The sequence below is a fragment of the Miniopterus natalensis genome, chromosome 9 (genome assembly GCF_054644295.1).
Source record: "Miniopterus natalensis isolate mMinNat1 chromosome 9, mMinNat1.hap1, whole genome shotgun sequence".
Classification (NCBI taxonomy): Eukaryota; Metazoa; Chordata; class Mammalia; order Chiroptera; family Miniopteridae; genus Miniopterus; species Miniopterus natalensis.
In genome coordinates, this window is record NC_142089.1 from 74,804,003 (window position 1) to 74,830,915 (window position 26,913).

The following is a 26,913-nucleotide window of genomic DNA, read 5'->3' on the forward strand; positions in this document are numbered from 1 at the left end:
TCTTCTGAGCGGGGCTCCTCTCAGGCACTCCAGGAATCTTTCTTGAGGGCACCGCTTGCTAAGAAGGCCACCAAATGTGAGTGGGAGGATTGGGGTCTTCTTCAGGGGAGCAGGCCACGGGAGAAGGGACACAAAAGTTGGGGAGAGGAGGAAGTAGGGCCAGGGAAGAACACCTGCTTTGCTGCATCGCCAGGCGGGAGCCGAACTTGAGCACCTTCCCTTCCCCAGACCTGGGAGAAGGGGGTGCTACTCTCCATCTGCACAGGCTCCCCGGGTCTCTGCTTCACGGCTCTCTCTCTCAGCCAGCTACTGCACAGGTGCCTAGTTCTGTGCCCTGCTCCCCCAAACCCTCCCCTCCCCCCGACCCCACAGCCTATCCTCGCTATTCCCGCGGGGTCTGCTGCTTCCTGCCTCTCTCCAACATTAACCCTTTCCCCTCCCCTCCCTCCCTGCCTCCCTAGCTCACTGGAAGCTTCTGGAAATATGTCTGTAGGTCCATACGGGCACCTGTTCAGACCTTATACTTCCAAACAGCGCTGTCTCCTCCCAAGACCAAACCCCTTAAGAAGAGATCCTCTTGTTTCCAGCCGCGTTGCCTCTGCTCAGCGTGTTTCTGGAACAGTCTCCTCTAGTTGCCTCTATAACAGGGGCTCTTCATCTTCGGAGGGTGTGCCTGTTTTTTTGAAAACAGGCAAATCACCAGGGGGCATGATTGTGTAATCCAGGTGATCAAGGGGATGCTTCATCGGGGCCAGGAACAAGGTCTCCCTTCATTTGGTCACTTGGTCAACAACTACCTTTGGGCACTGAGGTGAGGCGTGTGGCTCTCACGCTGGCGCTTTGCCTGCAGACTCCAAGGAAGGGGAGGCAGGCCTGGAGCCAGGGCAGTGCAGCACCTCCGACCGAGCCAGTTCAGAGAGTGGACTATTGGCAGCCCTGCTGCAGCGCGCCTCCCTGTCTCCTGCCCAGACTCTCCAGCTCCCCGATCCTGTCCCTGTGGTCCTGGCCCCAAAGCAGGTGCCATCTTCTCACCCCCTACTCAGTTTACTTCCGAATCGTGGTGGGCTGGACCCTACCTGCTGCTCTCCAAGGCAAGAATCCTTCTGTCTTATTTTCTGATGTATCTCAAGTGACCAACCACAGCTGGCACATAGTGGGCCCTTCACTGACATGGGTTAAATTAAGTTGCGAACACGAACACTTGGGAAGACGGTATCTGGACACGGTTGCCTGAGTTTATGCTTCAAAGGAGCTCAGGCCTGTAAGTCCATCCGAAATGGGCTTGTGCGACAATAAACATCTCTCACAAAAGTATTGCTTCAGGGGTAACGAGAAAAACAACCTTGCTCACAAAATCTGCTACATTTTTTATGTCTTCAAATTGGCCCCCTTTCTTCTGCTTCCCATATGTTTTGACAAATCTCCCCAAGATCCTTGGGGAGCTTTACTCGTCGTTAGAATACCCATCACTGGCACTTCTCAGGTTTTATTTATGTGAAACCCAAAATGTGCTGCTCAAGGGCTATCACACCAAGTTATGTCTGCTTCTCCTTTTTTGAATCCTGTGTCACAGGTACCTCGTCGCTTCACATTCCTTTTTCGTGGGCCCCTTTTATCCTCCAAGGAGCTTGAGAAGCTGAGAATGTCGGAGACCCCCAGGACCTCTTTCGGAGGCAGGAGAGCTGTCCCCCCCAACAACTCCAATGCCGAAGAGAACAACCCCCCCACTGTGGAGCTGCAGGGCCTGGTGCCCAGAGGAGTCAACCTGCAAGGTACAGGCCCCTCTGGCCCGGACACAGAGTCCTGGGCCTCCCCCCACAGGCTCAGGCTCAGCACCCTCTGTCTCCACTGGGCTCCCCCAAAACAGTCTCTGGTTTTAAAGTAAGGCCTCCTAAACCCTCTTTTGAGTGGCCAAAGCTCCAAAAACCCGATTCTTGACCCAATTCTGCCACTTAGCAGCTTTGTCATCTCAGGGATGTCACCTTTATGAAACAAGGACGCTGGCTTAGCTGAGGCCTTTTCCAGCCCTGCCGCTCTGTTTTTAAGAATGCTCTCTAGCTGGAAGTTTCCACTCCAAAATATTGTTGCTGTTTTGATTGTCTGGCTTGCACCACCTTGCTCCTCTCTCCTCCCTCCTCCATCCACTGCTGTGAATTTCGGAGCTGGCGAGAGATGCCAGCCTCTGACAGTAATGGAGATGGAAGCCCTCTATTTCTCTCCAGAGCAGCCTGGAGAGCAGGCGAGGTGAGCTGCTTTCCCTGCTCTTGCCTCTGTTGATCCCGAGGGACCTGCCCTGGGAGCAGCAGCCAGCAGCTGACCTCCCCTCAGCCTGTCAGCTGTGACAGGGCCCAGGTGCCAGTGGTGGCTTGGTGACCCAGACACCATTCTCCTGGGCCAGGCAGGGACAGGGACATTCAGACTCATGTCCCTGAATGGCATCTAGCAGGGAGCACTTTTTGTCAGGAGCACATGTGTACCAAGATCCACTCTTGCTCCTGAGGGTGCTCTGTGCTAGGTTTCAAGCGGGGGTGGACTCCTGCTTGCTGAGGTATGCGATCCCCTGCTGGCTGCGGTTAAGCCACCTCATCAGAAAGAGCCCAGTGGCTAAAAGCAAAGGGAAGCACAGCTCTGACTCCACAGTCCAGCAGGTCAGCCCCCGCTGGACACTGTGGACGGCTCTGACTGTGCCACCTTCATGTCCAGGCTCTTTGATAAACTACTGTGAAAACAAGGATATTCAGTACCATCTGTCAGGTACCATTCAAATTTGGAAGAGGGTCTTGCAGAATAGAGGACATCTTCAGCTGAGCAGAAGAAACTTGTAAACTTGTTGTTCTGAGTGATCAACTGTGCATTCATTCTACAAGCAGTTGTTGGACTTGTAAACTTGTCGTTCTGAGCTCTCTCTCCCAGCGAGGTGTGGCATCTAAAACCGCCATCAGAGCCACAGAACTGAGTTTAAAAGGACATGATGACCAGCTCATCTAAACCCCCATGTTATAAGTTAGGAAACTCAGGCCCTCTACTGATGTTCCGCTCCTTCACTGTCCGGTACAGGAGTCTATTATTTTTTAATGCAAATAAGTTGGAAAGGGTGCTGGTGTCAAATTCTCAAGCAGATTACCTTGGTTGGTTCAGTTTTCTAGCAAAATTCCCCTCTGGCAGAGAAGCCTCTGGACCCCAAGGAAGGGTGCTGGAAGAAGTAACAGAAGAACAAAGGGAGAGGCTGGAGACAGAGCTCTGAGGAGAGCCAGGAGCCTGCACAAAGGCCATGAAGGTGGCTCCCGTTCCACATCTGCCACACGCTTCTGCTTCCCTGGGACTCGGGCAAGTCGTACAAGTGCCCCAAGCCCCAGTTTTTCCATCAGCACGTGGAAGCAACTGCACAGCGGTCATGAGGATCATATGGCCAGAGCCTGTGAGAGTCCCTGACCCACAGCACATGACCAATAAATGCTCACTGATTTAGAATGTCAGCTGTCACACTCCCGCACAGTCAGGAGCCCACCCCAGTTTCTAAGGGGACTATATACAGCCTGCTCCCCTGTATATCTCAAATCTGAACAAAATGTTGTCTAGAAGAAATCAAAACTTCCCGGGAACTTGAGCAGGGAGGTCAATTTTAAAATAACCTGGTTTTACTGTTTTTTGTTTATTTACTTTTGGAGGCAGAAGTGGGAATTATTTTGAACTAAATTATTTTGGAAAACCTGCCATTATTTGCTTAGTAGTCATATGTTCACAACCCAAGTGACATTCCGGGATATTTACTACAGACCCTGGCATAGCAGGGTGAGTCTCCAACGACTGCTTGTAGAATGAATGCACAGTTGATCACTTGAGAATTGAATGACTCATCTGCCCTGGAGTCACTATAAGCCTATTATTAATAGCAGCTTCCAGACTTCACAAACATGCACCCATTTACTATTTCTCACACGGATGAGCTAAGTGTTACATGCTATGAGGGTAGGGTCTCTGAACCCACGGAGCATAGTAGTAAGTCCCAGATGAGTAAGACAGAAATAAAATAACAGCCTATAGACCATCTGACCAAGTAGGCCTATCTCCCAGTTATCTTTTGCATTTAAAATTTCTATTTATTATGCTAAAAGGGTTTTCTGGCACTAAGTACATACTGATTTTTCCCCAAATTGTCCCTGCTGAGGCGGTCTTGTTTAAATGCCATCTCCTTGCAGTTCACTGAGTGGCCACTAGTGGCCTCCGAGAGGACTTGTAGCTCCCGGATTCCCTGTCTGAGCAGCGCTGGCTCCGGGAACACAAAGCCATAAGTCAAATTCTCTCTCCTCATTTATTTCAATGGAAGATTTTTTCTAAAGTGTCCCTTGAGCAAGATGCTCTTGTAAAACTGACTGAGAAAGGCAGAGAAGCAAGAGGAGAAAAGTGTGTGTGTGGGGGGAAAGCTATGGCAGATTTTTCATTCTGAATAATCCTATGGCAGTCAATGTATACAATATATATTGAGTGGGTATAATACCTTTAATTCACAGCTTTCATAATTATTTGGGTAAGAATTATTTTAGCCTATAAGTCAGAATGTATAAACTTAAGTAAAGTTCTTCCCATACAGTAGCACAATATTTAAGAAAAATTGAAATATTTGGTGACAGTGGAACCCTGGAGACCGGGTCAGCCAGTGAGCAGCGGTGTTTGATGTCCTTTGTGTTTTTAAGGATCCTTAATGCTCCCCTTTGAACTCAGTTGTAGCAAGAAAAAGTACATGGAAATCTTAGATTGTTTGAATTTGCATCTATTCCTAATAGACGGTTGGTGTTTCTGAAAAATCTCTCTATAGCCTTCTTGTCTCAAGGGTTATTTTAACAGAAGCTGTGATGTTCTAGAGCATAACCTTATATTCTTGTGCTGGTTTGACTCTGCCTTATTAACAAGAGGCCATCATTTGCAGCAGTAAATGTAACTGTTACTTGACAGGTCTAATGCACTGAATTCAAACTGGGAAGCAAGCCTGGATCTATTTTTTTTTAAATCAATTGCAGACAGAATCTAGTATTTATTTGGTTAAAGAGCTCTTGTGTCTTTCTGAGCATTTCCTCCCTTCCACTATTCCATGTCTGAGCTAAACCAACTAGTTAACTGGTTAGTTATCAACCTGCCTTTGTGCAGAGCAAACCTCTCTGTGTTCAAGGTTATTGAAAGAAAAAGAAAGTCATTCAAGGTGTGAGTAAGAAACGAGGTTGCGTAGAACCAGCTCATTCTGTCATTTGGTTTGAGGAAAAGCGCTCAGTGATGACCACCTGTGTGTGGGGCCCTGTGCCACACTCTCTCTGGGGACACAAAGGTGAGTAAGGCAGTCCCTGTCCTCAAGGAACTCTCCATCTAATCACACAAGTTAAAAGAATGTTGAGCAGTGTCAGTGGAGCTGAAAAGCGGGTGAGGAAGATGAAGAGGGTTATTCCAGGCAGACGAGCGTGTGGAATGGCATTATAGCAGAGGGAACAGTATGTGTCAGGCAGCGAGGACCGGACAGGAAAGATGAGCCTGGGACCAGCAGGCAGGGATCACACCGCGACTGGCCTTGGAGACCTTACTTTTCCTCCTGCTTATGAAGGATTCTAAAGAGCAGAATGACATAATCAGAATTATGTTTTATAAGGGGAAATCTTGCGGTGAGGGGGAGATGGAGAGGAGATGCATTTAGAGGCTGTTGAGATTCTTTGGGATAGAAGGAAATTGGCCAGCGGGTTGTGGCCCCTGGAGAAGATGTTAGCCTCATTTCTCTTACCCTAGCTTCCTCTAAGCAGCTGAGCATTTCTTATACATTCTACATACAGGACATTTTTAATTGCAACAGTTAAAAAGCAATAAGCTGTTTAAGAAAATGTTTTTAATCATTCTAGTTAATAATACTTTAAAATTATGGCTATCTAAAAGAAATATGAAAAAAAAGCCTTTATCCTATAGTTTTCACAATAAACAGACCTACTTCTTCATGGGCAGTATATATGCCTATCATTTGGTAATAATATTAAAAAGATTGCATGGAGAGTTTAATTCACTATGGATGCCTAGGATATGGACCTAAACATTTAACTTATTTCAAAATTCCATCTGTGACAGGTATAATCATTCTCTGAAGAATATTTGTATAACCAAAGGAGAATATAATCCACTTTTTACATATTAGGGGAAGGGTAGGACAGGGAGGCAGCTGGCTCATGAGGAGAGACTTTTTTTAACAGTCCATTTTCTTATGTGTTTAGAATTAGGCTAAATTGTGGAAGGTAGACTTTTTTAAAGCTGTCACTTTGAAAGAGTGAGCTGCCAAGTTTCCAGCTACAAAATTTCTCTAAAAAACAAAAAAGTGACTTAGCAATGAGTTGCCCCATTTTGCCAGGGACTGGGCTTGGATGGGAAAAGCAAATTAATTTCCTGTTTGTGGCAAATGGAGCTTGGGCCATGAGAAGGCCCTTTCGATCTAAACTATGTTTTGTTGAGCAATAAACAAAGCAAAAAAAAATCAATATGCCAGTTTAACAAATATATAGAGAGAGCCTACTCCATGGGAAGGCGCACAATACTAAGAAAAATGAACGATAGAAAAAACTATGATATTTGCAAATCTATGCTTGACGTGATCCCTGGGTGACTCTCCATGAGCAGTGAAAGAAATATTGTTTATCAGTGGTGTTGGGGACTTCAGCTCACCCCCCAATACTGGGCACACCCTAGTAAATCTATAGCCCTATTAGGAGATGGCGCTGGAGAGAAGGCATCATGAATAAACTGCGTCACGAATTTGACTACAGTCTAGAACATTGTTTCTTTAAACTCTTGACTTCTTGGTGTAGCTCTTAATCTTTCATATTCTAGTCATTTATTTCTTAAATAAAATGTTTTTCTTACCTTCAATTATCTTAATATGAACTTTAAAGAGACTCTGTAGAGGAATTTTACTATCATTGCCTTAGTTTCCCCTATTTAGAGCACCACTGTGGTTCCCTATGATTTTTTTCCTTCCCTCCTGAAGGCACTGACTTAGGGATAGTACAATAGAGAATTAAAAAGATCACTTAGAAAAATAACACTTTAGAAATGACATGTTTTGAATTAAATGTTGTCCATCACATAACCATATAGTCTACCCTGTTTTAAAACAAACGTGTTATATATTAATATCTATTTATTATCTATGTTTGTCTTCCCTAGTAAAAACTGTAAACCCCTGAGGTTTATTTGGGGGGCGGGGCCGATGTGCTTTTACACCCGGGAGTCATGCACACTCTTGCCTACCGTGTGTTAGAAGCCGTCTAAGTGGGCTATGGAGACCTGGTGCCTTTACTCTGATTTGAAACCAAATTGCGGGTCCGAAGGCCTGAAGTTAAAAAATCCCTCATCACCGTCTTCAACAGCACCTGCACACAGTCGGGAAACTAGCATATTTTGAGAATGACATTGTCTGAGAAATGACATTGAAAAACTCCTATGGCAAATCCTATGGTAAATAGAATAATCTGTTTTAAAATGAACAACCAAGTCCAAGCTCAACTTTGCAGATATTAAAGTTGTTTAAAGTGCAAAGTGGCATGTGGCTAAGGCAGTTTGCACACGGTCCCGGGCACAGTGACAAGATGATTAAGACGTGGCCTGGTCCTCAAGGGACTTACAAACCTATAGATTAAATCACCTATATTAAGATAATGCCAAGTGTTTAATGATAATAGGCTTTTTTAAAAAGAAAAACATATTCTGGGAACAGAAAGGAGAAAATGATTCCACGCACCAATAGAAACTTAGGAAAAGAAAAGGAAGTCTGTCTCCTCAGAAATCAGTGTTTTCTCATTTAGTCCCCATAATACCACCATTTTTCAGATGAGGAAACTGAGGCACAGGAAGTTTATGTAACTTGTCCAAAATCACAAAGATAGTAAATGCCAGGATTGGAATTTGAGTCAACGCAGTCTGGCTCCATAATCCACGCTCTTACCCACTATGCTATTCTATCTCTCCTAATATTAACAATAATTATATAATAAAAATTGTTGAGAATTTGTTGCCAGACACTGTGCTAAAGCACTTCACATACATTTTTTCACTTGATAACTTTTTTATCGTTGACAGTATTACATTGTCCCCCATTTCTCCCTCCCTTGTCCCCCCACCCACCAACCCTATGAGATATTTTGTTGCCTTTTTAAAAATAAGAAAACTAAGCTCAAGAAGATTAAATAACTTTTTTGAGGTTGCACAATTAGTAAATAGTGAAGCATTTCCCACAACATATTCTGCAAAATACTCCACAAAAAATAGTTTCCACAGTCATTTAAATTTGGAAAACATTGTACTTGTAGGAGATTTGCAACGCATATCAGTATGTTAAAGCCTCCCATAAATCCCACAAGAGTCCAGCATTTCCCAAACTGGCTTAACCGTGGAACCCTTAATTACCCCAATAGCCATCAATATCCCATAGAACCAGCACTGCGCGACACTAGCCCAGGGACGGCAGAGTCACTAGGCATTAAGCGGGTTCGCTGGGCTGGGGTATGGAGCTGGAAAGCCAGTTTTTGTCTGCAGTGAGAACTAGAACCACTGAGAGCTAGATACCAGAAATATACTCAAATTTCTCTCTCTGGCTTTATTTTTTCCTGTAGGCAGAACTGCTCTGGAAGCCAAGACATTGAGCTAACTACTCATTCTCAGGGGCCTATGGCCATGGGGTGGGAGTCAGAGAAAGTGAGGCAAAGCCTGCAGTGCTGCAGGGCGGGTGGGCAGACGACACTTCCCACCCCTCACTGGAACCCTGCACCTGCCTCCTGCGGCCTCTCTGCCTCCAGCACTGCCACCACCCCACCCGTTTCCAGACGCTCACCTGAAGGAGTTTAAATTTGTGTGTGTGTGTGTGTGTGTGTGATCATGTCAGTTTGCAGTTTCAGATTCTTCACTGGATCCCCAGTGCGACTGAAGTCCGCACTCCCTAACATAGCCAACGAGGCTGCAAGAGCGGCTCCTGTCTCCTCTGCCATTGTGACCCCACTGCTACTTCAGACAACCAGTTGTCTTTCCATTTTTTAAGTAAACCACGTGTTCTCTCGCTCCAGCCTTCATTCATTTTCCTCTCTCCCTGAAAATTCTTCCCCATCTCTTTCTACCTGCATAACTTGCTCACCTTTCTGACCACTGCTTATACCTCATTTCTTCCAGAAGCTTCCTGAATCCCCTCTAGCCTGGGCTAACAGCTCTCCTATACTTTCCAGAAACCCTCCCTCACCCAATAGCCTATCTTTCCTTTATCAGGGTATTTATGACACTACATCATAACTATCTGCCCAGTTTTTCAGTGTCTACCACTGTGCATTTACCTAGTTTGTATTAGGGCGTGACCTAATCAGCATTTATATTCATATCTTGAATGTCAATATAAAATAGCACACTTATAAAATTCCTAGAGGAACAGGAAGTTAGGAAGGACATTAAATACATTGACTATATACTTAGGGTCTCCAATTATCTTAGGAACTTGGAGCAATTAACCAAGTTTAATATGAGGGGGTTTGATATTAGTTTATGTAAGGCCTTAAAACTAAGCTAAAAAAGGGAAAACAATTGCATAAATAAGTATGGCTGAATTTTTAATCCAATACTGGTAAAAATGACATCAGAATGTATTTCTGAGACTTTTGCTTTACCAGATGCCTAATGTAAATCAACAATAGAATAAGAGTATTCAAAACACTAATATTAGCTTGGCCTGAACTAATAGAAATATACTATTCCTTTTGACAGATGTAGTGGTCTTTGTTTTTTATTTAAATAACAAGAGCCAGAGTAATGTATTATTTTTTTTTAATTTAATTTTTCCCATCAGCAGTTATCCCCCCATACCCTCTTCCACCTTTCCCCTCCACCCCCACAATCACCACACTTGTCCGTGTCCATGAGTGAAATAAGCCAGGCAGAGAAAGACAAGTACCACAGGATTTCCCCTAAGTGTGGGACCTAATGAACTAACTGAACTAACAAGCAAAATAGAGACTTACTCAGACAGCAGGCTGGAGCCCTGGGGGTGGAGAGGAGACAGGGGGTGCAGAGGGACTGAGCAGCAAAGGAAAAAAGATACAGGAGTGTATTTAATTCTAGGGAAAATACTATGAGATACATTTACCAAATGGAATATATATTCCAGAACCGAGGAATGAGTAAAAGGTATGGAAATAATTTCTTAAAAGTAAAGACACAGGAGCGTTTACCCTGAGTCCTGAGGAAATGTATAAAATGCCTTCTATATTTAGCCAGAAGCCAGAGCCAGGAGCCAAGCTTCGGAAACACACAGGGAAGCAAATGTCAGTTCATCTTAAGAGGGTTTTTCAAACAATGAGGTTTGTTTAGAAACGAACTGCTTGCTTTGTGAGACACCGGGCTTCCAATTCCGATGGAGGCTAGAAGCCTAATCGTTAGGGCTTTCGTGATGTTTCATGTAGCATATAGCAGGCCTGCCAGATGGTCTCCAATGTATGTTTGCTCTCTGAGATTCTGTGGGGCTGAAATATCCGTATATTCTTCCTACTGTTGCTGAAGATTAAAGAGCTGATTAAACTCATTTCTGAGGAATTGGGATTTTAGGCTTTTTGGGGAAAAAAATCACTAAAAGGCCTGGTTCTAAGAAAGAGGGACAGACGAGTTGATTACTAAGGTCCTTTTAAACCGGGACATTTATGATCCTCCAGCTCTTTCTTTCCTTTGTTTTAATCAAAATACAGTTGGCATACAATATTAAATTAGTTTCAACATAGTGATTTGACATTTGCATATCTGACAAAGTGATCATCGCGATATGTCTAGTAACCATCTGTCAAAAGTCATTATGATATTAATGACTATATTTCCTACGCTGTACATCATGTCCCCGGGACTTATTTAGTTTATATCTGGAGCTCTGTGCCTCTTAATGCCCTTCACCTTTGCCCCCACACCCTCACTTCCCTCCCCACTGGCAACCGTCAGTTCGCCTTTGTGTCTCTGAGTCTGTTTCTTTTTGTTTTATTTGTTTATTTGTTTTGTTTTTTTAATTTCACATATAAGTGAAACCTTACAGTATTTGTCTTTCTCTGTCTGACTTATACCATGCCAGCATAATACCTTCTAGGTCTGTCATGTCACAAATGGCAGTATTTTATAAGTGATTGTTCCACTACCTTCATACTCTGTTTTCCTTTACTAGTGAGATTTCTTTTCTTTCATATATTTTCTTTTACTTTTGGTCTTTCTTTTCCACTTAGAAAAGTCCCTTTAACATTTCTTGTAATGCGGTTTAGTGGTGATGAACTCCTTTAACTTTTGCTTGTCTAAGAAACTCTCCTTCAACTCTGAATAATAACTTTCCTGGATAGAGTATTCTTGGTTGTAGGTTTTTCCCCTTTAATTACTTTGAATATATCGCCACTTCCTTCTGTCCTGCAAATTTTCTGCTGATATATCAACTAATAGTTTCACAGGGATGCCCTTGTACTTAACTAGTTGTTTTACTCTTGCTGCTTCTAAGATTCTCTCATTATCTCTAACTTTTGACATTTTTAATTATTATGTGTCTGATGTGGATCTCTTTGGGTTTATCTTGTTTAGGACTCTATGATTCCTGGATTTGGATATCTGTTTCCTTCACCAAGTTAGGGAAGTTTTCAGCCACTATTTCTTCAAATAGACTTTCTGTCCTTTTCACTCTCTCTTTTTCTCTGGGATTCCTATAATGTGAATGTTAGTATGGTTAATGCTGTCCCAGAGATCCCTTAAACTATTCTCATTTTTTAATTTATTTTTTGCTGTTCTGAGTGAGTGATTACCACCACCATGTCTTCCAGATTGCTACTTGTTCTTTTACATCATCTAATTGATGTTGATTCTCTCTAGTGTATTTTTTTATTTCATTTATTATATTCCTCAATTCTAATTATATTTTCTATCTTCTCATTGGCATTCTTACTGTATTCATTCATTCTTCTTCTGAATTTGGTGAGTATTTTATGACTATTATTTTGAACCCTTTATTTGGTACACTGCTTATCTTCATGTTGTTTAGTTCCTTTTCTGGGGTTTTGTCATGTTCTTTTGCAGCATATTTCTCTGTCTCTTCATTTTGCTTAACTCTCTTTGTTGTTTCTATGTATTTGACTGGTATGTCAGCTATGTCTTCTGGTATTGAAAGAGTGGGCTTAGGTAAAAGGTATCTTATGGGGCCCAGTTGTGCAATCATTTCTGTTCACCAGAGCCAGATGCTCCAAGGTTGTTCCCTGTATGGGGTTGTATGCACTTGTTTTGATTGGGCTGCAGATGCTGAAGACGTGTTGGTAAGCAGGACAGGCCTCCAAGCTGAATGCTGTGAAACTCTGTCACAATTGTTTCTGATACATTGGTGGACAGGGCTGGTCTCTGGCCCGGTTGTCAGCGAAGCCTGGGCATGACTATTATGGGTGCACTGAAGGGCAGGGCAGCTCCCTGTCCTGGCTAGCTGTGAGGCCAGGCTGAAATTTCTGTGGGTGTGCTGGTGTGCAGGTAAACCCCTAACATGGTTAGCTACAAGGCTCAACCTCAACTATTATGGACATGCTAATGGGTGGGGGCTAGTCCTGTGGAATCAGAGTCTCTTTGTAGGGACACTTGTCCTAGACAAAGCTGTCCATTGGGTGTGGAGGGATGGAGTTGGGCTGCTTTGGAGGGGTTCCAGTGCCAGAAAAGGCTGCCAAACAGGTATAGCAGGGTGGGAGCTACTCTGGAGTGATGCTGGGTGGAGTAGGAAGATTGGGTGGGGTAGGATCTCAGGGGAACACTGGGGCTGGGTGAACCATATTAGAAAAGTTAATGTAAAGTGTTAGAAATGTTGCCTGCCACTCTAGGCCAGCTAGGAGTATAAAAAATAAATAGTGTTTGCCAGTGCTTTTGTCCTCAGAGAAAGCTTGAACAGATTCTTGCCCCTCCAGCACTTGCCCTAAAATTAGCCAATGTATCTCCTTCATGTTTGACCCAGGAGTTTTTCAAACTGCTGCATCAATGCTGGAATTCCAAGTGAGTGAGTGTGTATATGAGCCTTTTAAGAGCAGAGTCCTGGTTCCCTAAAGCCCTTCAGCTCTCCTGGACATAAGCCCCACTGGTTTTCATAGCCAGATGTTATGGGGACTTCTCTTTCTGGTTTAGGTTCCCCCAGGTTGAGAAGCTCAATGTGAAGCTCAGATCCATCACTTAGGGGGAACCTCCATGTTGGTGAAATCCCTCCAACTTGTGGGAAACCATACTGGGGGTGTGGGTCATGACTAGACCCTCCTATCCATTTCCATGTGACTTTTTCTCTAAATCCTTAGTTGTAGAAAATCTATTCTGCTAGTCTTTAGGTCATTCTCAAATATACAGGGTGTCCCAATAAATGTATGAACACTTTAACAGCTGATAGTTTAATTTTGAAAATGAAATGTGTTTTAATAAACACTGCCCTTATAATTACTTAAAGTGTATGTATACATTTTTGGGGGGAACACCCTATATTTGTTCTACATATAGCTGTAGTTTTGGTGTGTCCATGGGAGTAGATGAGCTCAAGATTTTCCTACCCCATGATCTTGACTCCCTCTTTTTCAGCTTTTTCTGAAGCTGGTTTAACACTGGGGATTGTGACTTTAATAAGTCCAGAGAACTTAGGGGAAAGGCAGCTTGTAGGAGAGAGGTGTAGCGAATTAAACATCTTTAGCCCATGACGAAATGGAAGGAAAGTGTCCTTCAGGGACCATGTACTATGGCAGGGTTCTGAGATGAGGTAAAAATAAAACTGCATGTTGCACTTTCTGTTTGCTGTAATGTTGCAGTCAGAATAGCCCTCTGAATACCACACCATGTGAAATATAAACTGGCTCCATCGGAGCTCATGTTCAGTGAGCCACAAGTAAGCCTATGGCCCCACTATGTGCCAGGCATAGCGCCAGACACATCGCATTATTGTACCATTGAATCTTCACAGAAATTCTCAAGGTATTTGCATCCACATTTTAAAGCTGAGAAAAATTCAGCTTCTGAGAGACAACGTTCCTTAACTAAGTAAGTATGACACCTGGGGGGGATGGGACACCTGTAATACTTTCAACAAAAAGATAACTTTTTAAAAAAAATTACCTGAATTTTGAATTAAGAGTGTTTCAGAAACTCCTCGATTTTAGAACCTAAGAGTGTGTTAATGAGCCCAACTTCTTGGTTTTCTCAGTGAGAAAAAAAAAAATGAGGTTGGAGAAAAGCAGGCGCCCTACACAGGTTCCTGTGTAGAAACAAAGGAAGTCATTGGAGTCTTGCAGAGTGATGCCCCAGCACCAGCTCAGCAGCTGTGAGTTCCATGCACACTGTGTTCCCAGCTGTGAGGGCGAACCATGCAGCAGGCAGGGTCAGGGAAAGGAAAGGAAGGCAAGAGGCCAGTGAGTTCCCCACCCACCCTTCTCTCCCCAGGGCCCCATTAGCACTGCAAATGCACAGACAAAAACCTGCCTCTAGACTGGATTTTCTAAGCTGCCATGTAGATGGGTAGTCAGGGTTAGCTTCACATTCAGTGATCATATGCAGAGGGAAGAGGGAAAAGGCAGGAGGATATCCAACTTTTATCCAGTGCTATCATGTCTCAAATAAATGTATTACTGACAGTTACACTCTCAACATTAAGAAACCTGTAGATTTTGGCGTCAGACCAGGGTTTGCTTCCAGATTGGTTGATTAGTAGCTACGGAAATGCTGAGCCTTGTTTCCGCACGTGCAAAGTGGAAGCAATTAGAAGTGAAAGCGTTTCTCACAGAAATGTTAGTATCTTTTCTCCACACCTGTTCCCTCTCTTTCCTGCCTTGGAGGGACAAGATCTACTTTTAGAATTACAAAAGGAAGAGCACTTGACCTTCTTGAATTAAGAGAAGAATTCTGGGTCCATGGTCAACTTTGTCCTTAGAACATCTTGCAGGCTTTGTCAGATTTGCTCCCTCCTCTTTTAATGATAAGATCATTGCAATGGCTACTCCTTGCTCATCTCTAGTTAGTGCCACAGTGTGGTGGTGACTACCAGGAGAAGGACCTGACGTAAACAAAGCCAGGAAATGGAAAGACTTCCACTTCAGTCCTAGTCTCTCTGTACCTAGACCTGTAAAACAGGCATGATCAACACTGCTCCATCTCAAAGTCAGTGCCCAGAGGTCTGGAATGAGATCAGAGTGGGAAAAGGCTCTTTAAAAATCCTCTTGGAAAGTAAAAATGTCACAAGACAATGACTCTCAAACCTACCAGTCCTCTGCATGGAGTTTTATCCGGTAGACCTTCCTGCCTCAGGAAAAATGATCTTGTTTTTTGACTTCCCATCTAAATAAAGTTACTGAGTGGTTTCCCTCGATCGTTTTCTTTGTGCTCAGATTACCTTCATGTCTCGGGTGTTCACCTCTTCAAGGAGAAATGGGACAGCAACAAAGTGGATCACCACACCCACCAGTATGATAACAGCAAGCTAATTGTGCGCAGGGGACAGTCTTTCTACATCCAGATCGACTTCAATCGTCCATACAACCCGAGGAAAGATTTCTTCAGGGTGGAATATGTCATTGGTGAGTGCCATGTGCAAGCCCTAGTCATGGTAGTCCATTGATGTCATCAGGTCCTGTGAGTCATGACACTATAAGTCACCAAATAGAGGGTGGGTACAGGTTCAGTTGCATTATTTCCTAGAATCATACTTTAACAGCTGGCTGAAGTTGAATTACATTTAACCCCTGATGACCCTCTGCTTGGATGGGTCTGTATAATGTCAAACATCAATAGTTTGGGCTTGCCCAGGAAAAACTATGGTATAAGTAAAGGTAAGTACAATTGGCATAAATGTTAGTTATTTTTTCTGAATGGTTTTGGCATCCTATACCTGTGACTTTTACTTTATTCCTCTGCCCTTAGGATTTAATTGGTCTCATGTGCTGAAAATATTTGCAAATCTTAGTACATAATCTCCATTTAAGCATTTCCCAAAAGTTTCTTCTGCTTAACATAGTACCATGAAATGGCCCATGAAGAATGGATGGTCAAATAAAGTTCACTAAGCGCTTTGTACCCTAATCTCCTCTTGTAAGTTGACAATGCACATTAGCTGTAATGGTTCTGGGAAGTACCATTTAACTTTGTTTGGTCCCATGTTTCTCTAATTAATGTGATCATGAAACCCTTTATTAAATTATAGCTATTAACCTTTGATGCATTTGATAAATATTTATCTAGGAATTTAAAAGAGTAGCAAGTAAACACATGCACAAAAAAGCAAGGATGGCTCAATATCAGGAAATCTGTCTATATAATCCTATACATAAATAAATTAAAAGAAAAAGCAAGCAATCAAATCAATGGTCACTAAAAAAAAAATAATTAAATTCAACAGTTGATTTTAGAAAATCTTTAAATAAAACAAAATAGAGGAAATTTCCTCAATTATACTAAAGATTATTTACCTCAAACCAATAACTTTTGGTATCCTAAGTGGCAAAAAGTTAATAATTTTAATAATGTTCATAAATTAGAGATGCCTGCTATCACCGTTTCTTTTTTTTTAAAGCATTGCTCTAAAGGTTTTAGCAAATGAACAATATATAAGAAGTGTCTACTATAAACACTAGAGAATAAGAGACAGAAATTATACTTTATTAATGCAGTGATTGTGCATATAGAAAAACCAACAGATTAAAGGGAAAAAGCACAGAATTAATAAAACTTTTTTAGATGGCTAGATAGAAGTAAATTTCTTTTCTCTACCACTAAAGACATAGGAAAAAAAGTTATGAAATGTAGAGAGGAATTTTATAAAACGCAATCTACGTAAAGAAGCTATAAAATCTTAATAAAAGACATGAGAAACCAATAAAAAGGTAAATATGTTCTTGGATTTGAAGTCTCAACATATTTTTTAAAATGGCCTCCCAAGACTAAAATGTAAATTTAATTCATTTCCAATTAGAATCCCAATGGAAGATTTGTTTTTGTTTTGGTTTTTTGACTGGTAATATAACAATTGCTTTGAGAGAATAATTACCTGTCAATAACCAAGAAGATTACACAAAGAAATAATAAGTAAAAAACATTTTCTATCAGAAGCATCTGTAAGGGTATACAATAAAAATTATTTAGTAGAGCAGAGAATCCAGAAATGGACTTCAGTATAGAAGATTGCTTAAAGCAGTTGTTTAATGGAGTAAGAAAAATATGTGGATTTTTTATCTGTTTGTTGTTATTTTAAAAAATTAAATGATATGGAAATAACTAGCATTTTGTATTTTGATATTTTAATATACATATAAATATATATTATATATATGTAACATATAATATATATGTATGTATATTTGTTATAGACATACCCTAATACCACAAATGACCATATGTATGAACAAATGACCAAAATATAAATATATAACTAAAAATACTATAAATAAAGTCAATGGACAAAATAGGTACTGAAAAAATTCAAAATATACATAGAAATAAAAGGTTAACATAGAAAGCAAAAGAACTTTTACGAATTGGTAATATAAAGACAAGCAATAGAAAAGTATGCAAAGTATATGAAGAGACATTTCACAAAAGAAAAAATCCAAATGGCCTATAATCATATTAAAATGTGCTCAGATTCACTAGTACAGTTGGAAAGCAGATCAAAGTATTATCTACCAGACTCACAAAAATTTAGGAGAGACTATACTATCTGTAATATCTGCTGGCATGTATGTAGAGAAAAGCATATATTACGGATATAAATGTATAATTTTATAACCTTTTTAGAAAGCAATTTGCCATATCTATTAATATTAAAAAGGCCCAGCAATTCCAGTCTGAGGAACTAATATCAAACATATTGAATATACAGTTTATAAAGGTGGGCATTATTTACTGCAGCATTGTTCATAGTGACAAAAGAAAAAACCAACCTAAAGACAAATGTTTCTCAATGGTTAAATGATTAAAAATATTGTGATATATTCAAGTAATGGATTGTCACTTTTAAAAAAGAATAAATTAGATCTATGCCCGAGGCCTTCCGGAGAGGCAGGGAGTGAGAAAACAAAGCGTGGGAGAGTGAGCGTGAGGTCCCCTGGTGCGGGTGACTGTGCGTGTGCCCAGATCTGGACAGCACCAAGCGCAGGAAAGGACAAGCAACTCGCACGTGTTGGCCTGAGCGCCCTGGTGGGACTGCAGCCAAAGCGGGGGGAGCAAAAGGAAGGGGAACCAGGCGAGAGAGGGGTAAAAAGAAAGAAAGACAGGACTATTTGGAGGCATCTATGGAAAATTATTGATCTCTGTGGGAGTTTATGTAAAGGGATTTAAAATAATTCAAAGAAAACGAAAAATCCTTTCCTAGAAAAAATTGTGACCCTCACTACTTGAGTAATAAGGTTTGTGCTTGTTTGCATTTACCATGCAAATGTGTATATTAATGTGGGGAAATAGGTTGAAGCCAGAGTAGAAGGGGGAGGGGAGGAAAGAGAATCCTGGGTCCGAATAAACAGAGTCCGTGTGATGCCTGGGTCCTGGGCATTTGTGTGTTGTCCCAGGTGTGCAGGAAGAGGGGGAAACTGAATTACCGCTAGTGTTAGGGAAAATGAAATAACCACAATGCAATCACACTGAGGGAGCAGACCATTACTGTTAATATTTTTTAATAATGGGCACTTTAGTTGAGAAAGGAGTTCACAGCAAGTATTTCTAACAATATTTTAAAACCTGATGAAAGTTTATTTTTATTTCTTTCCCTAAATTTATTTATCTGCTCTTTTGTGCGTTTGTGCACGAGCTTGTTTGGATGAAATTTGATTAAAATGCCCTTGACACATTTATAATGGAGCGATCGCTTCACAAATGTCAAGAAATATCCGTTTGAAACTCTGTCCACAGTTTTGCTCTGACTTTCAGTGATTTTTTTTCTCTGCCTTTAGCCAAATGATTAGGGCAGTGAGAACAGGGCCGGGAGCTTTGCCCCTGAGTTGGACTTGTCTGAGTCTGAGACCCCCTCTCACTGACCACTTGGAAAATGAGTATAATAGCAGAGGTCCTGGAGTGAAGGGCAAGGTGAGTGCCTTAGGTGTGTGCAGAAAGCCCCTTGGGGGTGCTCTGGGGATGGGCCTCTGTGAGGGAGTCAGTGTTGGCCCCAAGGATGGGGGGCCGAGCCTGGGCTGGATCTGCAGGATTGTCCAGTCTTGCGGCGAGGGTGTGGGCCCTTTATACGGTAGCAAGGAGCAGGCTTTGGCTCCAAGCTCCTCCTGACAATGACTGTAGCTGGCTCTCCCTGGCTGAGGGCAAACCCCTGAAAGCAGCTCACTGCGACCTGGGACACCAGCACTCCCGGCATCAGGGCCATGGGTGCCTCCCTCCTAAAGCCGCAGGGCAGGGCCCTGCACACAGCACCCACGGTGAGCACCCGAAGCCCTCTTTTCTACAACCTCTATCACTTTTGTTCCCTTAGTAAAAAGGTGGGGGAACGGGAGCACAGCAAATTTGACTTTGAGATAAAAATTTATATATTTTAAAAACCAACATGTATTTTAAACCCTTCTTAGATACCATAAAGTGTACTTTCAGAGTTAAGCTGTATTCCAATATGTATGTCCTGTTACGGGACGGCTGCAGTGTCGCTTAACGTCGTCAATAGGTTCTTGGAAATTGCCACTTTAAGCAAAATGACAGAGATGAAACCCATTTTATCACAGGCTGATTGATATAAACAAGAGTTAAGCTCCTAAGGCATGTTTCTAGTCACACAAAAAATCACCAAACTTCTAAATAAAGACCCAAAGCACTTCCAATATTAAACATTGAAATAAGTGTTAATTATACATACATCTAAGAAAAATGAGTTAAACCAGTAAGATCGTTATTTTCCAATCCCCTGATTCCAGTTCAGGGTGACCGGTGTCCAGAGCCTCTCCTGGGCGGCTCAGCGCACAAGGTAGGGCTCAGCCTGGGCAGGCTCGGCAGGCCTGTGCTCACAGACACACACACACACACACACACACTCAGACTGGGGCAACGTGGACGCCCATTCACCTCGTGCAGTCTCTGGGATGTGGGAGGAAATCGGATCAGAGTCCCTGTAGAAAACCCACGCAGACGAGGGGGGATGTGTACTGTCCACAGGCAGTGACCCCAGCTGCGGATCGGTTTTTTTCCTTCTTAAAGTTGTAACAAAAGGTCATGATCTGAGGACCTGCTGTATATTTGAGGACTTTCCATTTCCAAATTTATTATAGAAACAAGAAAAGGAAAATGACAAAAGTCCACATTCTATGCTTTAGGGTCTGAGAAATCAAGCACATTTCTCAAGGCCTTAGAGGAGCAGGGTTTACCCCAATCAGCTTCTTTCCTGCATCTCACCCATGCGGGGAGCCTCACAGCCCAGGCCTCACGCTTCAGTAGGGCTAAGACCGAAGAAAGGAGCAGTGTTGGACGCTCACCGGGGCTCGGAAGTAATTCTCTTAAAATACAGTGCTTATTTCAGTAGGGTTGAATAAAGCCTTGGGAATTCGATTTTAAAAGTAACTGAGAATCAGACGCCAGTGTCGAATCTGAACTGAAAAGGAAATTAAGAGTAAAAGTTTGTGTATGCAGGTGTACCTCAATTTCAGGATACCTCGAGTGTGAAAACAGTGACTTAAAAAACAGAAAAGAAGATACTTTGCAAAAAATAAAAGATATAAAAGAATCTCTTCAAATATGTCTATTAGAGTTTATAAACGAGATTAGACTTATCAACAAATAATGTACGCACTACTTTTAAAGAATATAACTATGCCACAAAGCAACTCATTATTAAAAATACAGAAAAAGTAACTTCACACTTAATTGTTTTCACTCGCATTTAGTTTTTTGTTACCGTTTTTTCTCTTTCCTGTGACTTTGTGTAAGATGAGCTGGCGTGTGTTAGTCCACTGCGGTTTCTTTTTGCTGCTGTTCTCAAGACTTAGGTCATGAGATTTATTTATAAGTGACTCTGCTTTCCAATCAAGTTTCTTTCTCTCTTTTAAAATATTTAATTGCCTCCCTCAGATGGCCCCAGATAAAGCCACTGTGTGCGGGGTTCTCTGATGGGGGAAGGTGGGCAGGGAGCACGTGAGCAGATGGTCCCAGGGCTTTGAGAACTGAGGTCATTAGCGGCCGGCACACACAGCCCTCGCTGCGAGGTGATGGAGGTGTTAATGAATTTGAAGAGGTGGGTGTGGCTGAAAAATGTGCCTAGCGTTCTGCGGGGTCTTTGTCTCTCTCCTGTTCTGTGCCTGCAGCCATGGCAAATCCTGAAAGGTGTGGAGCAGAGCGTTAATTATAGGTTTTGTTAACCTGAAGCTGGAGCTGTGAAAATGTAGGAACAGCTTGTGGTGTTAATTGCTGTCACTCTAACGTGGGCCCCCTAGTTCTTTGATACTCAGTTGAGGGAGGGTCATTGTAAGGAAAGAATTCTCAGCTGTATTTCTTTTTATTTCTCTTTCATTTATCTTTATTGATGAAAGTATTACAGATGTCCCCCTTTTCCCCCCAATGATTGACCTCTTCTACCCTGCACCTGCCCCCCCCAGCCTTCACCACACTATTGTTTGTGTCCATGGGCTTTGCATATATGCATATATGTTCTTTGGTGAATCTCTCCCCACCCACCCCTTCTCTCTGAGATTCAGCTGTAATTCTTACCAGCTCTCCCCCTCAAAACAGTAGATGCCACCCTACCCAGTGAGCCCTCCAAAGTTAATGACTGAGTCCATGAGCAAGTTTCTTTCTCCCTGGAGTCCAGTCACAAGAGCCCAAGGGAGTCAAGGCCAGCGCCTTGGAGATTCTCTTTACCCACAGCTCCAGGCTTCAGTCTGTGGTTGTGGCAGAAAGGAGACGGGAAGGATGACATCAGCAAAGCCTGCTCCTCTTACCAGGACAAAAGCTCTCCCAGAAGCTCCCAGCAAGCCAGCCAGTCTCATTTGCTACCCTTACCTGTAAGAGAAGCATTTCACTTTCCCAGGCCCTTCAGAGGACAGGGTCAGGCAGCTAGGCGTGGATGCTGGGAGACACAGTGGTGTGCGCCTCCCAGCTGCTGGCCTGCGAGTGGGAAAGTGCAGCCCTTACGTGTTGAGGTATGTTGTTCACGGTGCAGTCATGGTGCACGCACAGGACCCTGTCAGTTGCTCATGTCCTGCATTATTAACCCCACAAAGCATTGAAATATCTTCAGCACATCAATATTTTTATTTCACACATTTCTTAAATAGCATTTATCAAAAACTGGCCAAGGAGGCAGGCTCTGATGTGTCTTAAGGATGAGAGTGACTTGACGATCCTCACAGGGGGTTCAAGATGAGAGAAGAGCTCAAAGGAGAGAAGATGAGAGCCTGGATTGGAGCGGGAGGAGCAGAGACGGAGAGGAGGGGCTGGAGGTGAGAAATGTTCAGGAAGCACAATCTACAGGGCTGTAGATTGGTAGTTTGCATGGGGTGAGAGGGAAGAAAGGATGGCTGGCTTGTGTGACTATGACGATAGATGCTAGCATTTCCCAATAAAAAAAAAAGATTGTAGGGAATTTGGGAGAAAAAAAGCAACTGTGGGGAATGATGACAGTAGTGGCTCCCATGAACAACAACTCACTCGCTGACCCTGGGTACTTATTTAATTCTTCCAGCATCCCTCTAGGCACTGGATTCTGATTATCTCCCTTTTTCCCAAATGAGATTAGGGTTGAAGTGGTTAAGTACTTTACCCCAGGTGACACCTAGAGAGTGCTGAATCTACAATTTGAACTCAGGCATTGTCTCCTAGTCACAATGCATACCACCCCGCCAATGAAACTGGAATGCATAAACAGGATTCTACTTGAGCCTGCTGAACTCTGAGGGACCCAGGGACTTCCAGGCAAACATGTCCAATAGATGGCTGCATAGATGAGCCTGAAGTTTAGGAAAGAGGTTTGGCTTAAATATATGGAAATGTGGATATCATACACAGGTAGGTGGGCAAGATCATTCAAAAAAGTAAACACATGAGAATTAGACTCAGGCCCTGAGGAAAAACACCTTTTAAAAAGTCAGTCCAGGAGCCAAAGCTCCTGGAAGAGACAAAGACCACAAGATCAGATAAATAGGAGGGAAATCAGGGGAGTGCAAATCACTAAATCCAGGAGAGCTGGATATTTAAAGAGGAGGCAATGACCAGCTTTATCAAATACGAGAAGGAGATGCAGCGAGGTAAGAACTTTCCACCGGACTCAGCAGTCAGGAGGACACTGGCTACTTGAGGAGAAATCAAATTTTAGTGGCCCGAAAGTAAATGAGATGTGAACAAATAGACATCGCAAATGTGGGTTAATTTCTTTAGAGGACATTAGTAAAAAGGGAGGAGCGTTTTGCTTTGAGTGCTTGTTTTAGGATTGGAGGTACTTGAACATGTACGTAGTTAGAGGGGAAGGAAGCAGTAGAGGAAGGATCCTGAAGGTTCAGGAGAAACATTCGGTCACCGAAGGAGAATGCTGGAGGAAGGAGAAGCTCAGAGTGAAGAAGCCTGGGTGAGGGACTGGCCAGGAAGAGGAGGCCCTTGTCCTCCGAGGTGTTGGGAAAGAGGAAGAGACAGTGTGGCTGTATTAGGTAAAGGGACAGGAAACTAACCTCACGCCTGGTCACCTCAAGTTTCTCAAAGATGCAGGAGGTAAGCAGGTGCTGCAGGAGCTTACAAAGCAAAGGACCATTTCTTACACCTGAGAGCTTCATCCAAATTCTTTAAGACGATGTGTCCTGTGGGTTTGGGGTTCAGAAAGTCCAGGTAAAATCACCATTTGTGATTGTCAAGGACCTAGCACATTTTCTCTGCTGAGAAATTTCTTGCCCCAAATCATGCAGCTGGTAAGATATGAAGAACTATTTCTTAGCTGATGCTCGATCCGCTATAATATGCTGTGTTTTGATGAGGATGGGCTACCTGTGTCATTATTTTGAAGCAACATTTATATAGGCTGTCATTTTAGAGTTTTGCTTCTGTGTGTTTTGGCATCACAGCGATCAGTGTGCTCATTTTTAAGTGCCTCTTGAAGTGACTGATGATGGCATCTGAGAAACTAGGACAGTGTTTCCTAGAGTTAGAGTGTGCTATCTGTGAACAGCTGTCATGGGAAATGCTCCTTAAAACAAGTTCCGTGGAAAAATATGTTTGGGTTAGGCTATGTTTCATGTGTCTTCTCAGAGTCCCAATCCCAACACATATTAATATATTAAAAGCTCTGAAGGTAAAAAAAAAAAAAAAAAAGCTCTAGCCTAACATTTCCCAAAATTGCATTACTACAAACACTACTCTACCATATTTCTATTTTATAATACCCTTTAGTAAAATGCAGAACTCACACTAGAAAATGTCTAATTACAGTTGCAAATTACCTTCATGCTGTAGAACATAAAGGAGGGTGGATGACAGAGCCTGAGTGGATTTGTAGTCTATAAATTATGGTAAGTTAATATAATATCTGTTTCTTCTTTTTGATACTTAAGATTTTGTGCCAACATTAAAATAACTCTATCAATCTGGCATTCACATCAAGTAACTTTTCAAAAATGATTACTTTACTTCTTTATATTTATATATTTATTTTCTAGATTTTTATTTGGCTTATTTTATCATAAAGCCAATTTGCTTCCCTTCTGAGTGTGTTATTGGACTCTTACTGAGCACTTTTCATGTGCAAAGCACTGTATTGGGATTAGAGTAGTAACACAGATGTTTATCTTCCGCCCCCGAAGAGTCTGGATGGTTCAGCCTGAACAGTAGAGACTGAGTTCTATGTCAGCCTCTTAGGCAAAATACTTGGAAAACACCTTGGAGGGAGTGATTGTGAGGCTAGCTGGAGGAGTTTCTAGGAACTGTTATTTAAGCTGGGTCTCAAAGGATGGGTAGGAGTTGATCCAATTGAATAGAAAGAGTATATATTCTAGGAAGAAAGAAGGGAAGTTCAGTGGAGAAAGGACACTTGGACACATATTGACAGTCTTGTACACCCAGACAAGACATTTAGATCATACACTACCAGCAGCTAGGAGCCTTCATGGAGGAGTTTTAAGTGGAGTAGTAAAAAGATCTATGCTTTTACTTTTTAGATTACTGTTACATTGTTCAGTGGATTAATTCATTTATTCTGTCTAATCTCCACAACTGTCTACTGGTAAATGGAGACTTTTGCTGGGGGACCAGCCTAACCTGACTCTAGATATGAGTGACTCTTCAAGCAGCTTTCTATGGGGTCAACTTCTCCATTATTAAGTATCCACCCAGTAATGCCCACCCCCATCCCGGATCTGAAAAGATGGGGGGTGAGAGAGAAGACTCTCACCCCTTCCCCTTTGATGCCAGGGGAAGTCCTCCAATGAAAGACTGGTACTAAATAAGAAAACACTATAAAAAGGCAAATAGGAGGTCATTGCTTTCTGTCTTCTCTCTCCTGGTAGCAAAGCAGAGAGATAACAATTGCTGAACCTCCAAACAAAAATATTGTGTCTTTATGCTGACAGCTAAATTAGTGCAATAGGAACTCTGACAGCCCACAGGCCAAGTTCTGCCCAGAATCATTTGACCACAGTTCTAGCTGAAGCGAGAGGCTGCTCAGTCTCGATGCAGGAGGGAGTGCCAGCCGTCACAGTCTAGTGCCAGAGACACCCAGGGAGCCCCCTCGGCCCTGCCTGGTGGCCCACATGGCATCCTGCAGAGCTCGAGTTTCTCAGCGAGCTCGGTGTCCCGGGGCGACAGAGCTGCCGGTGTGTTTCATAACACCGAGCGCAGTGCGTGGGCAAGGGCCAGGAGGATTCCCACCCAGGTGCCGGCCTCCCTCCGTCTCCCCCTCTCTTTTATCCCCCTAATTTGCCTCCGCCCCCACTGACCCCTCTCGCTTATGAGAAGTCCTCACCTCGGCTAATTAGCACCCACGTAATTGTACCTGCACTCTACCGGACACTCATGGTCTGCCCTCGGGGGTCACACGGCGAAGGCCTGCCCTGCCTCTTCCATAGAAATTCTAAGAAATCCTTGCAGTTTGTGACGATGGGGGTGAAAAAAGGTGGGGGGAAAACTATTTAATGAAAACTAATGTGCCCACTGTTATACCTGGCTCTCAAGTCTCCAATCTGTGAAAAGAGAGAGAGTGTCGGAGCGGAATTAAAACCCGCTGAAGAAAGAATGAAAGCGGACTAATTATTCATAGTCGGTGCCCTCTCATTACTCCATGAGTGTGTTGTAAGGATTAATGAGGGACCCGGAAAGCTCCTGGACTCCTCAGTGATAGTTGCTTGCTAATAAGGTGACCCAATTACCAGCCTTATTTTGATTATTGCAACTGTATAGGAAAGCTAAATCCTTATAGTATTCCTTAAGGAAGCATAGCCTCCGTAACAGCAGTCAGAGCCACGCAGGGCCTGGAAACCATAAAATAAGCTATGAATAGCTCTACCTCCTTTCGCTCCCCTTTCGCCCTTTCTTTCTTCTCAGCACCTCAGCCCTTCCGCTCTTTGTAGCCTTTCTTGTCATTTCTTTGCTCTCCATCTCTGCCTGTTTCTCCCCTGCTCCCCCTGCCTCTCTCCTTCTCTCTTACATATATAAACACTGTCCTATGGGTGGGTGTTTGTTATTTACCCATCAGTTAGGAGACTGCCAGGAGTTACCTGCAGGAGGTGGGTATGGAAGCTTCTGTGTCTGTTCACGTGTTTCCTCAGCTTCCAGGACGCTGGGGTTGACTGTTCTGAAGGCCCTGGGTTTTGGGCAGCACTCACTCTCAAGGCTCGGAGTTTTGGGGAACTTGCAGTGGTATGGGGGACCCATCTGGCAGGCCCGTAGGGATGTGCTCACCCTGTGGAATCAGTCGCCAGTTGTTGCTTGCTCTGTGCCTGCACTTTGGGGTAG

The 26,913-nt window shown here is 42.9% G+C and overlaps 1 protein-coding gene across 1 annotated transcript in view; it reads left to right on the forward strand.

Moving 5' to 3' along the window:
- Positions 1–1,627: 1,627 nt before the first annotated feature.
- The window catches only part of F13A1 (coagulation factor XIII A chain), a 155,781-nt gene continuing 130,495 nt past the window's right edge, over positions 1,628–26,913 (forward strand). Inside the window, exons 1-2 of the mRNA XM_016221094.2 lie at positions 1,628–1,772; positions 15,399–15,587. Of these exons, the coding sequence (XP_016076580.2) occupies positions 1,643–1,772; positions 15,399–15,587 (319 nt within the window). The 5' untranslated portion in view covers positions 1,628–1,642. The remainder of the gene's footprint in view (positions 1,773–15,398; positions 15,588–26,913) is intronic.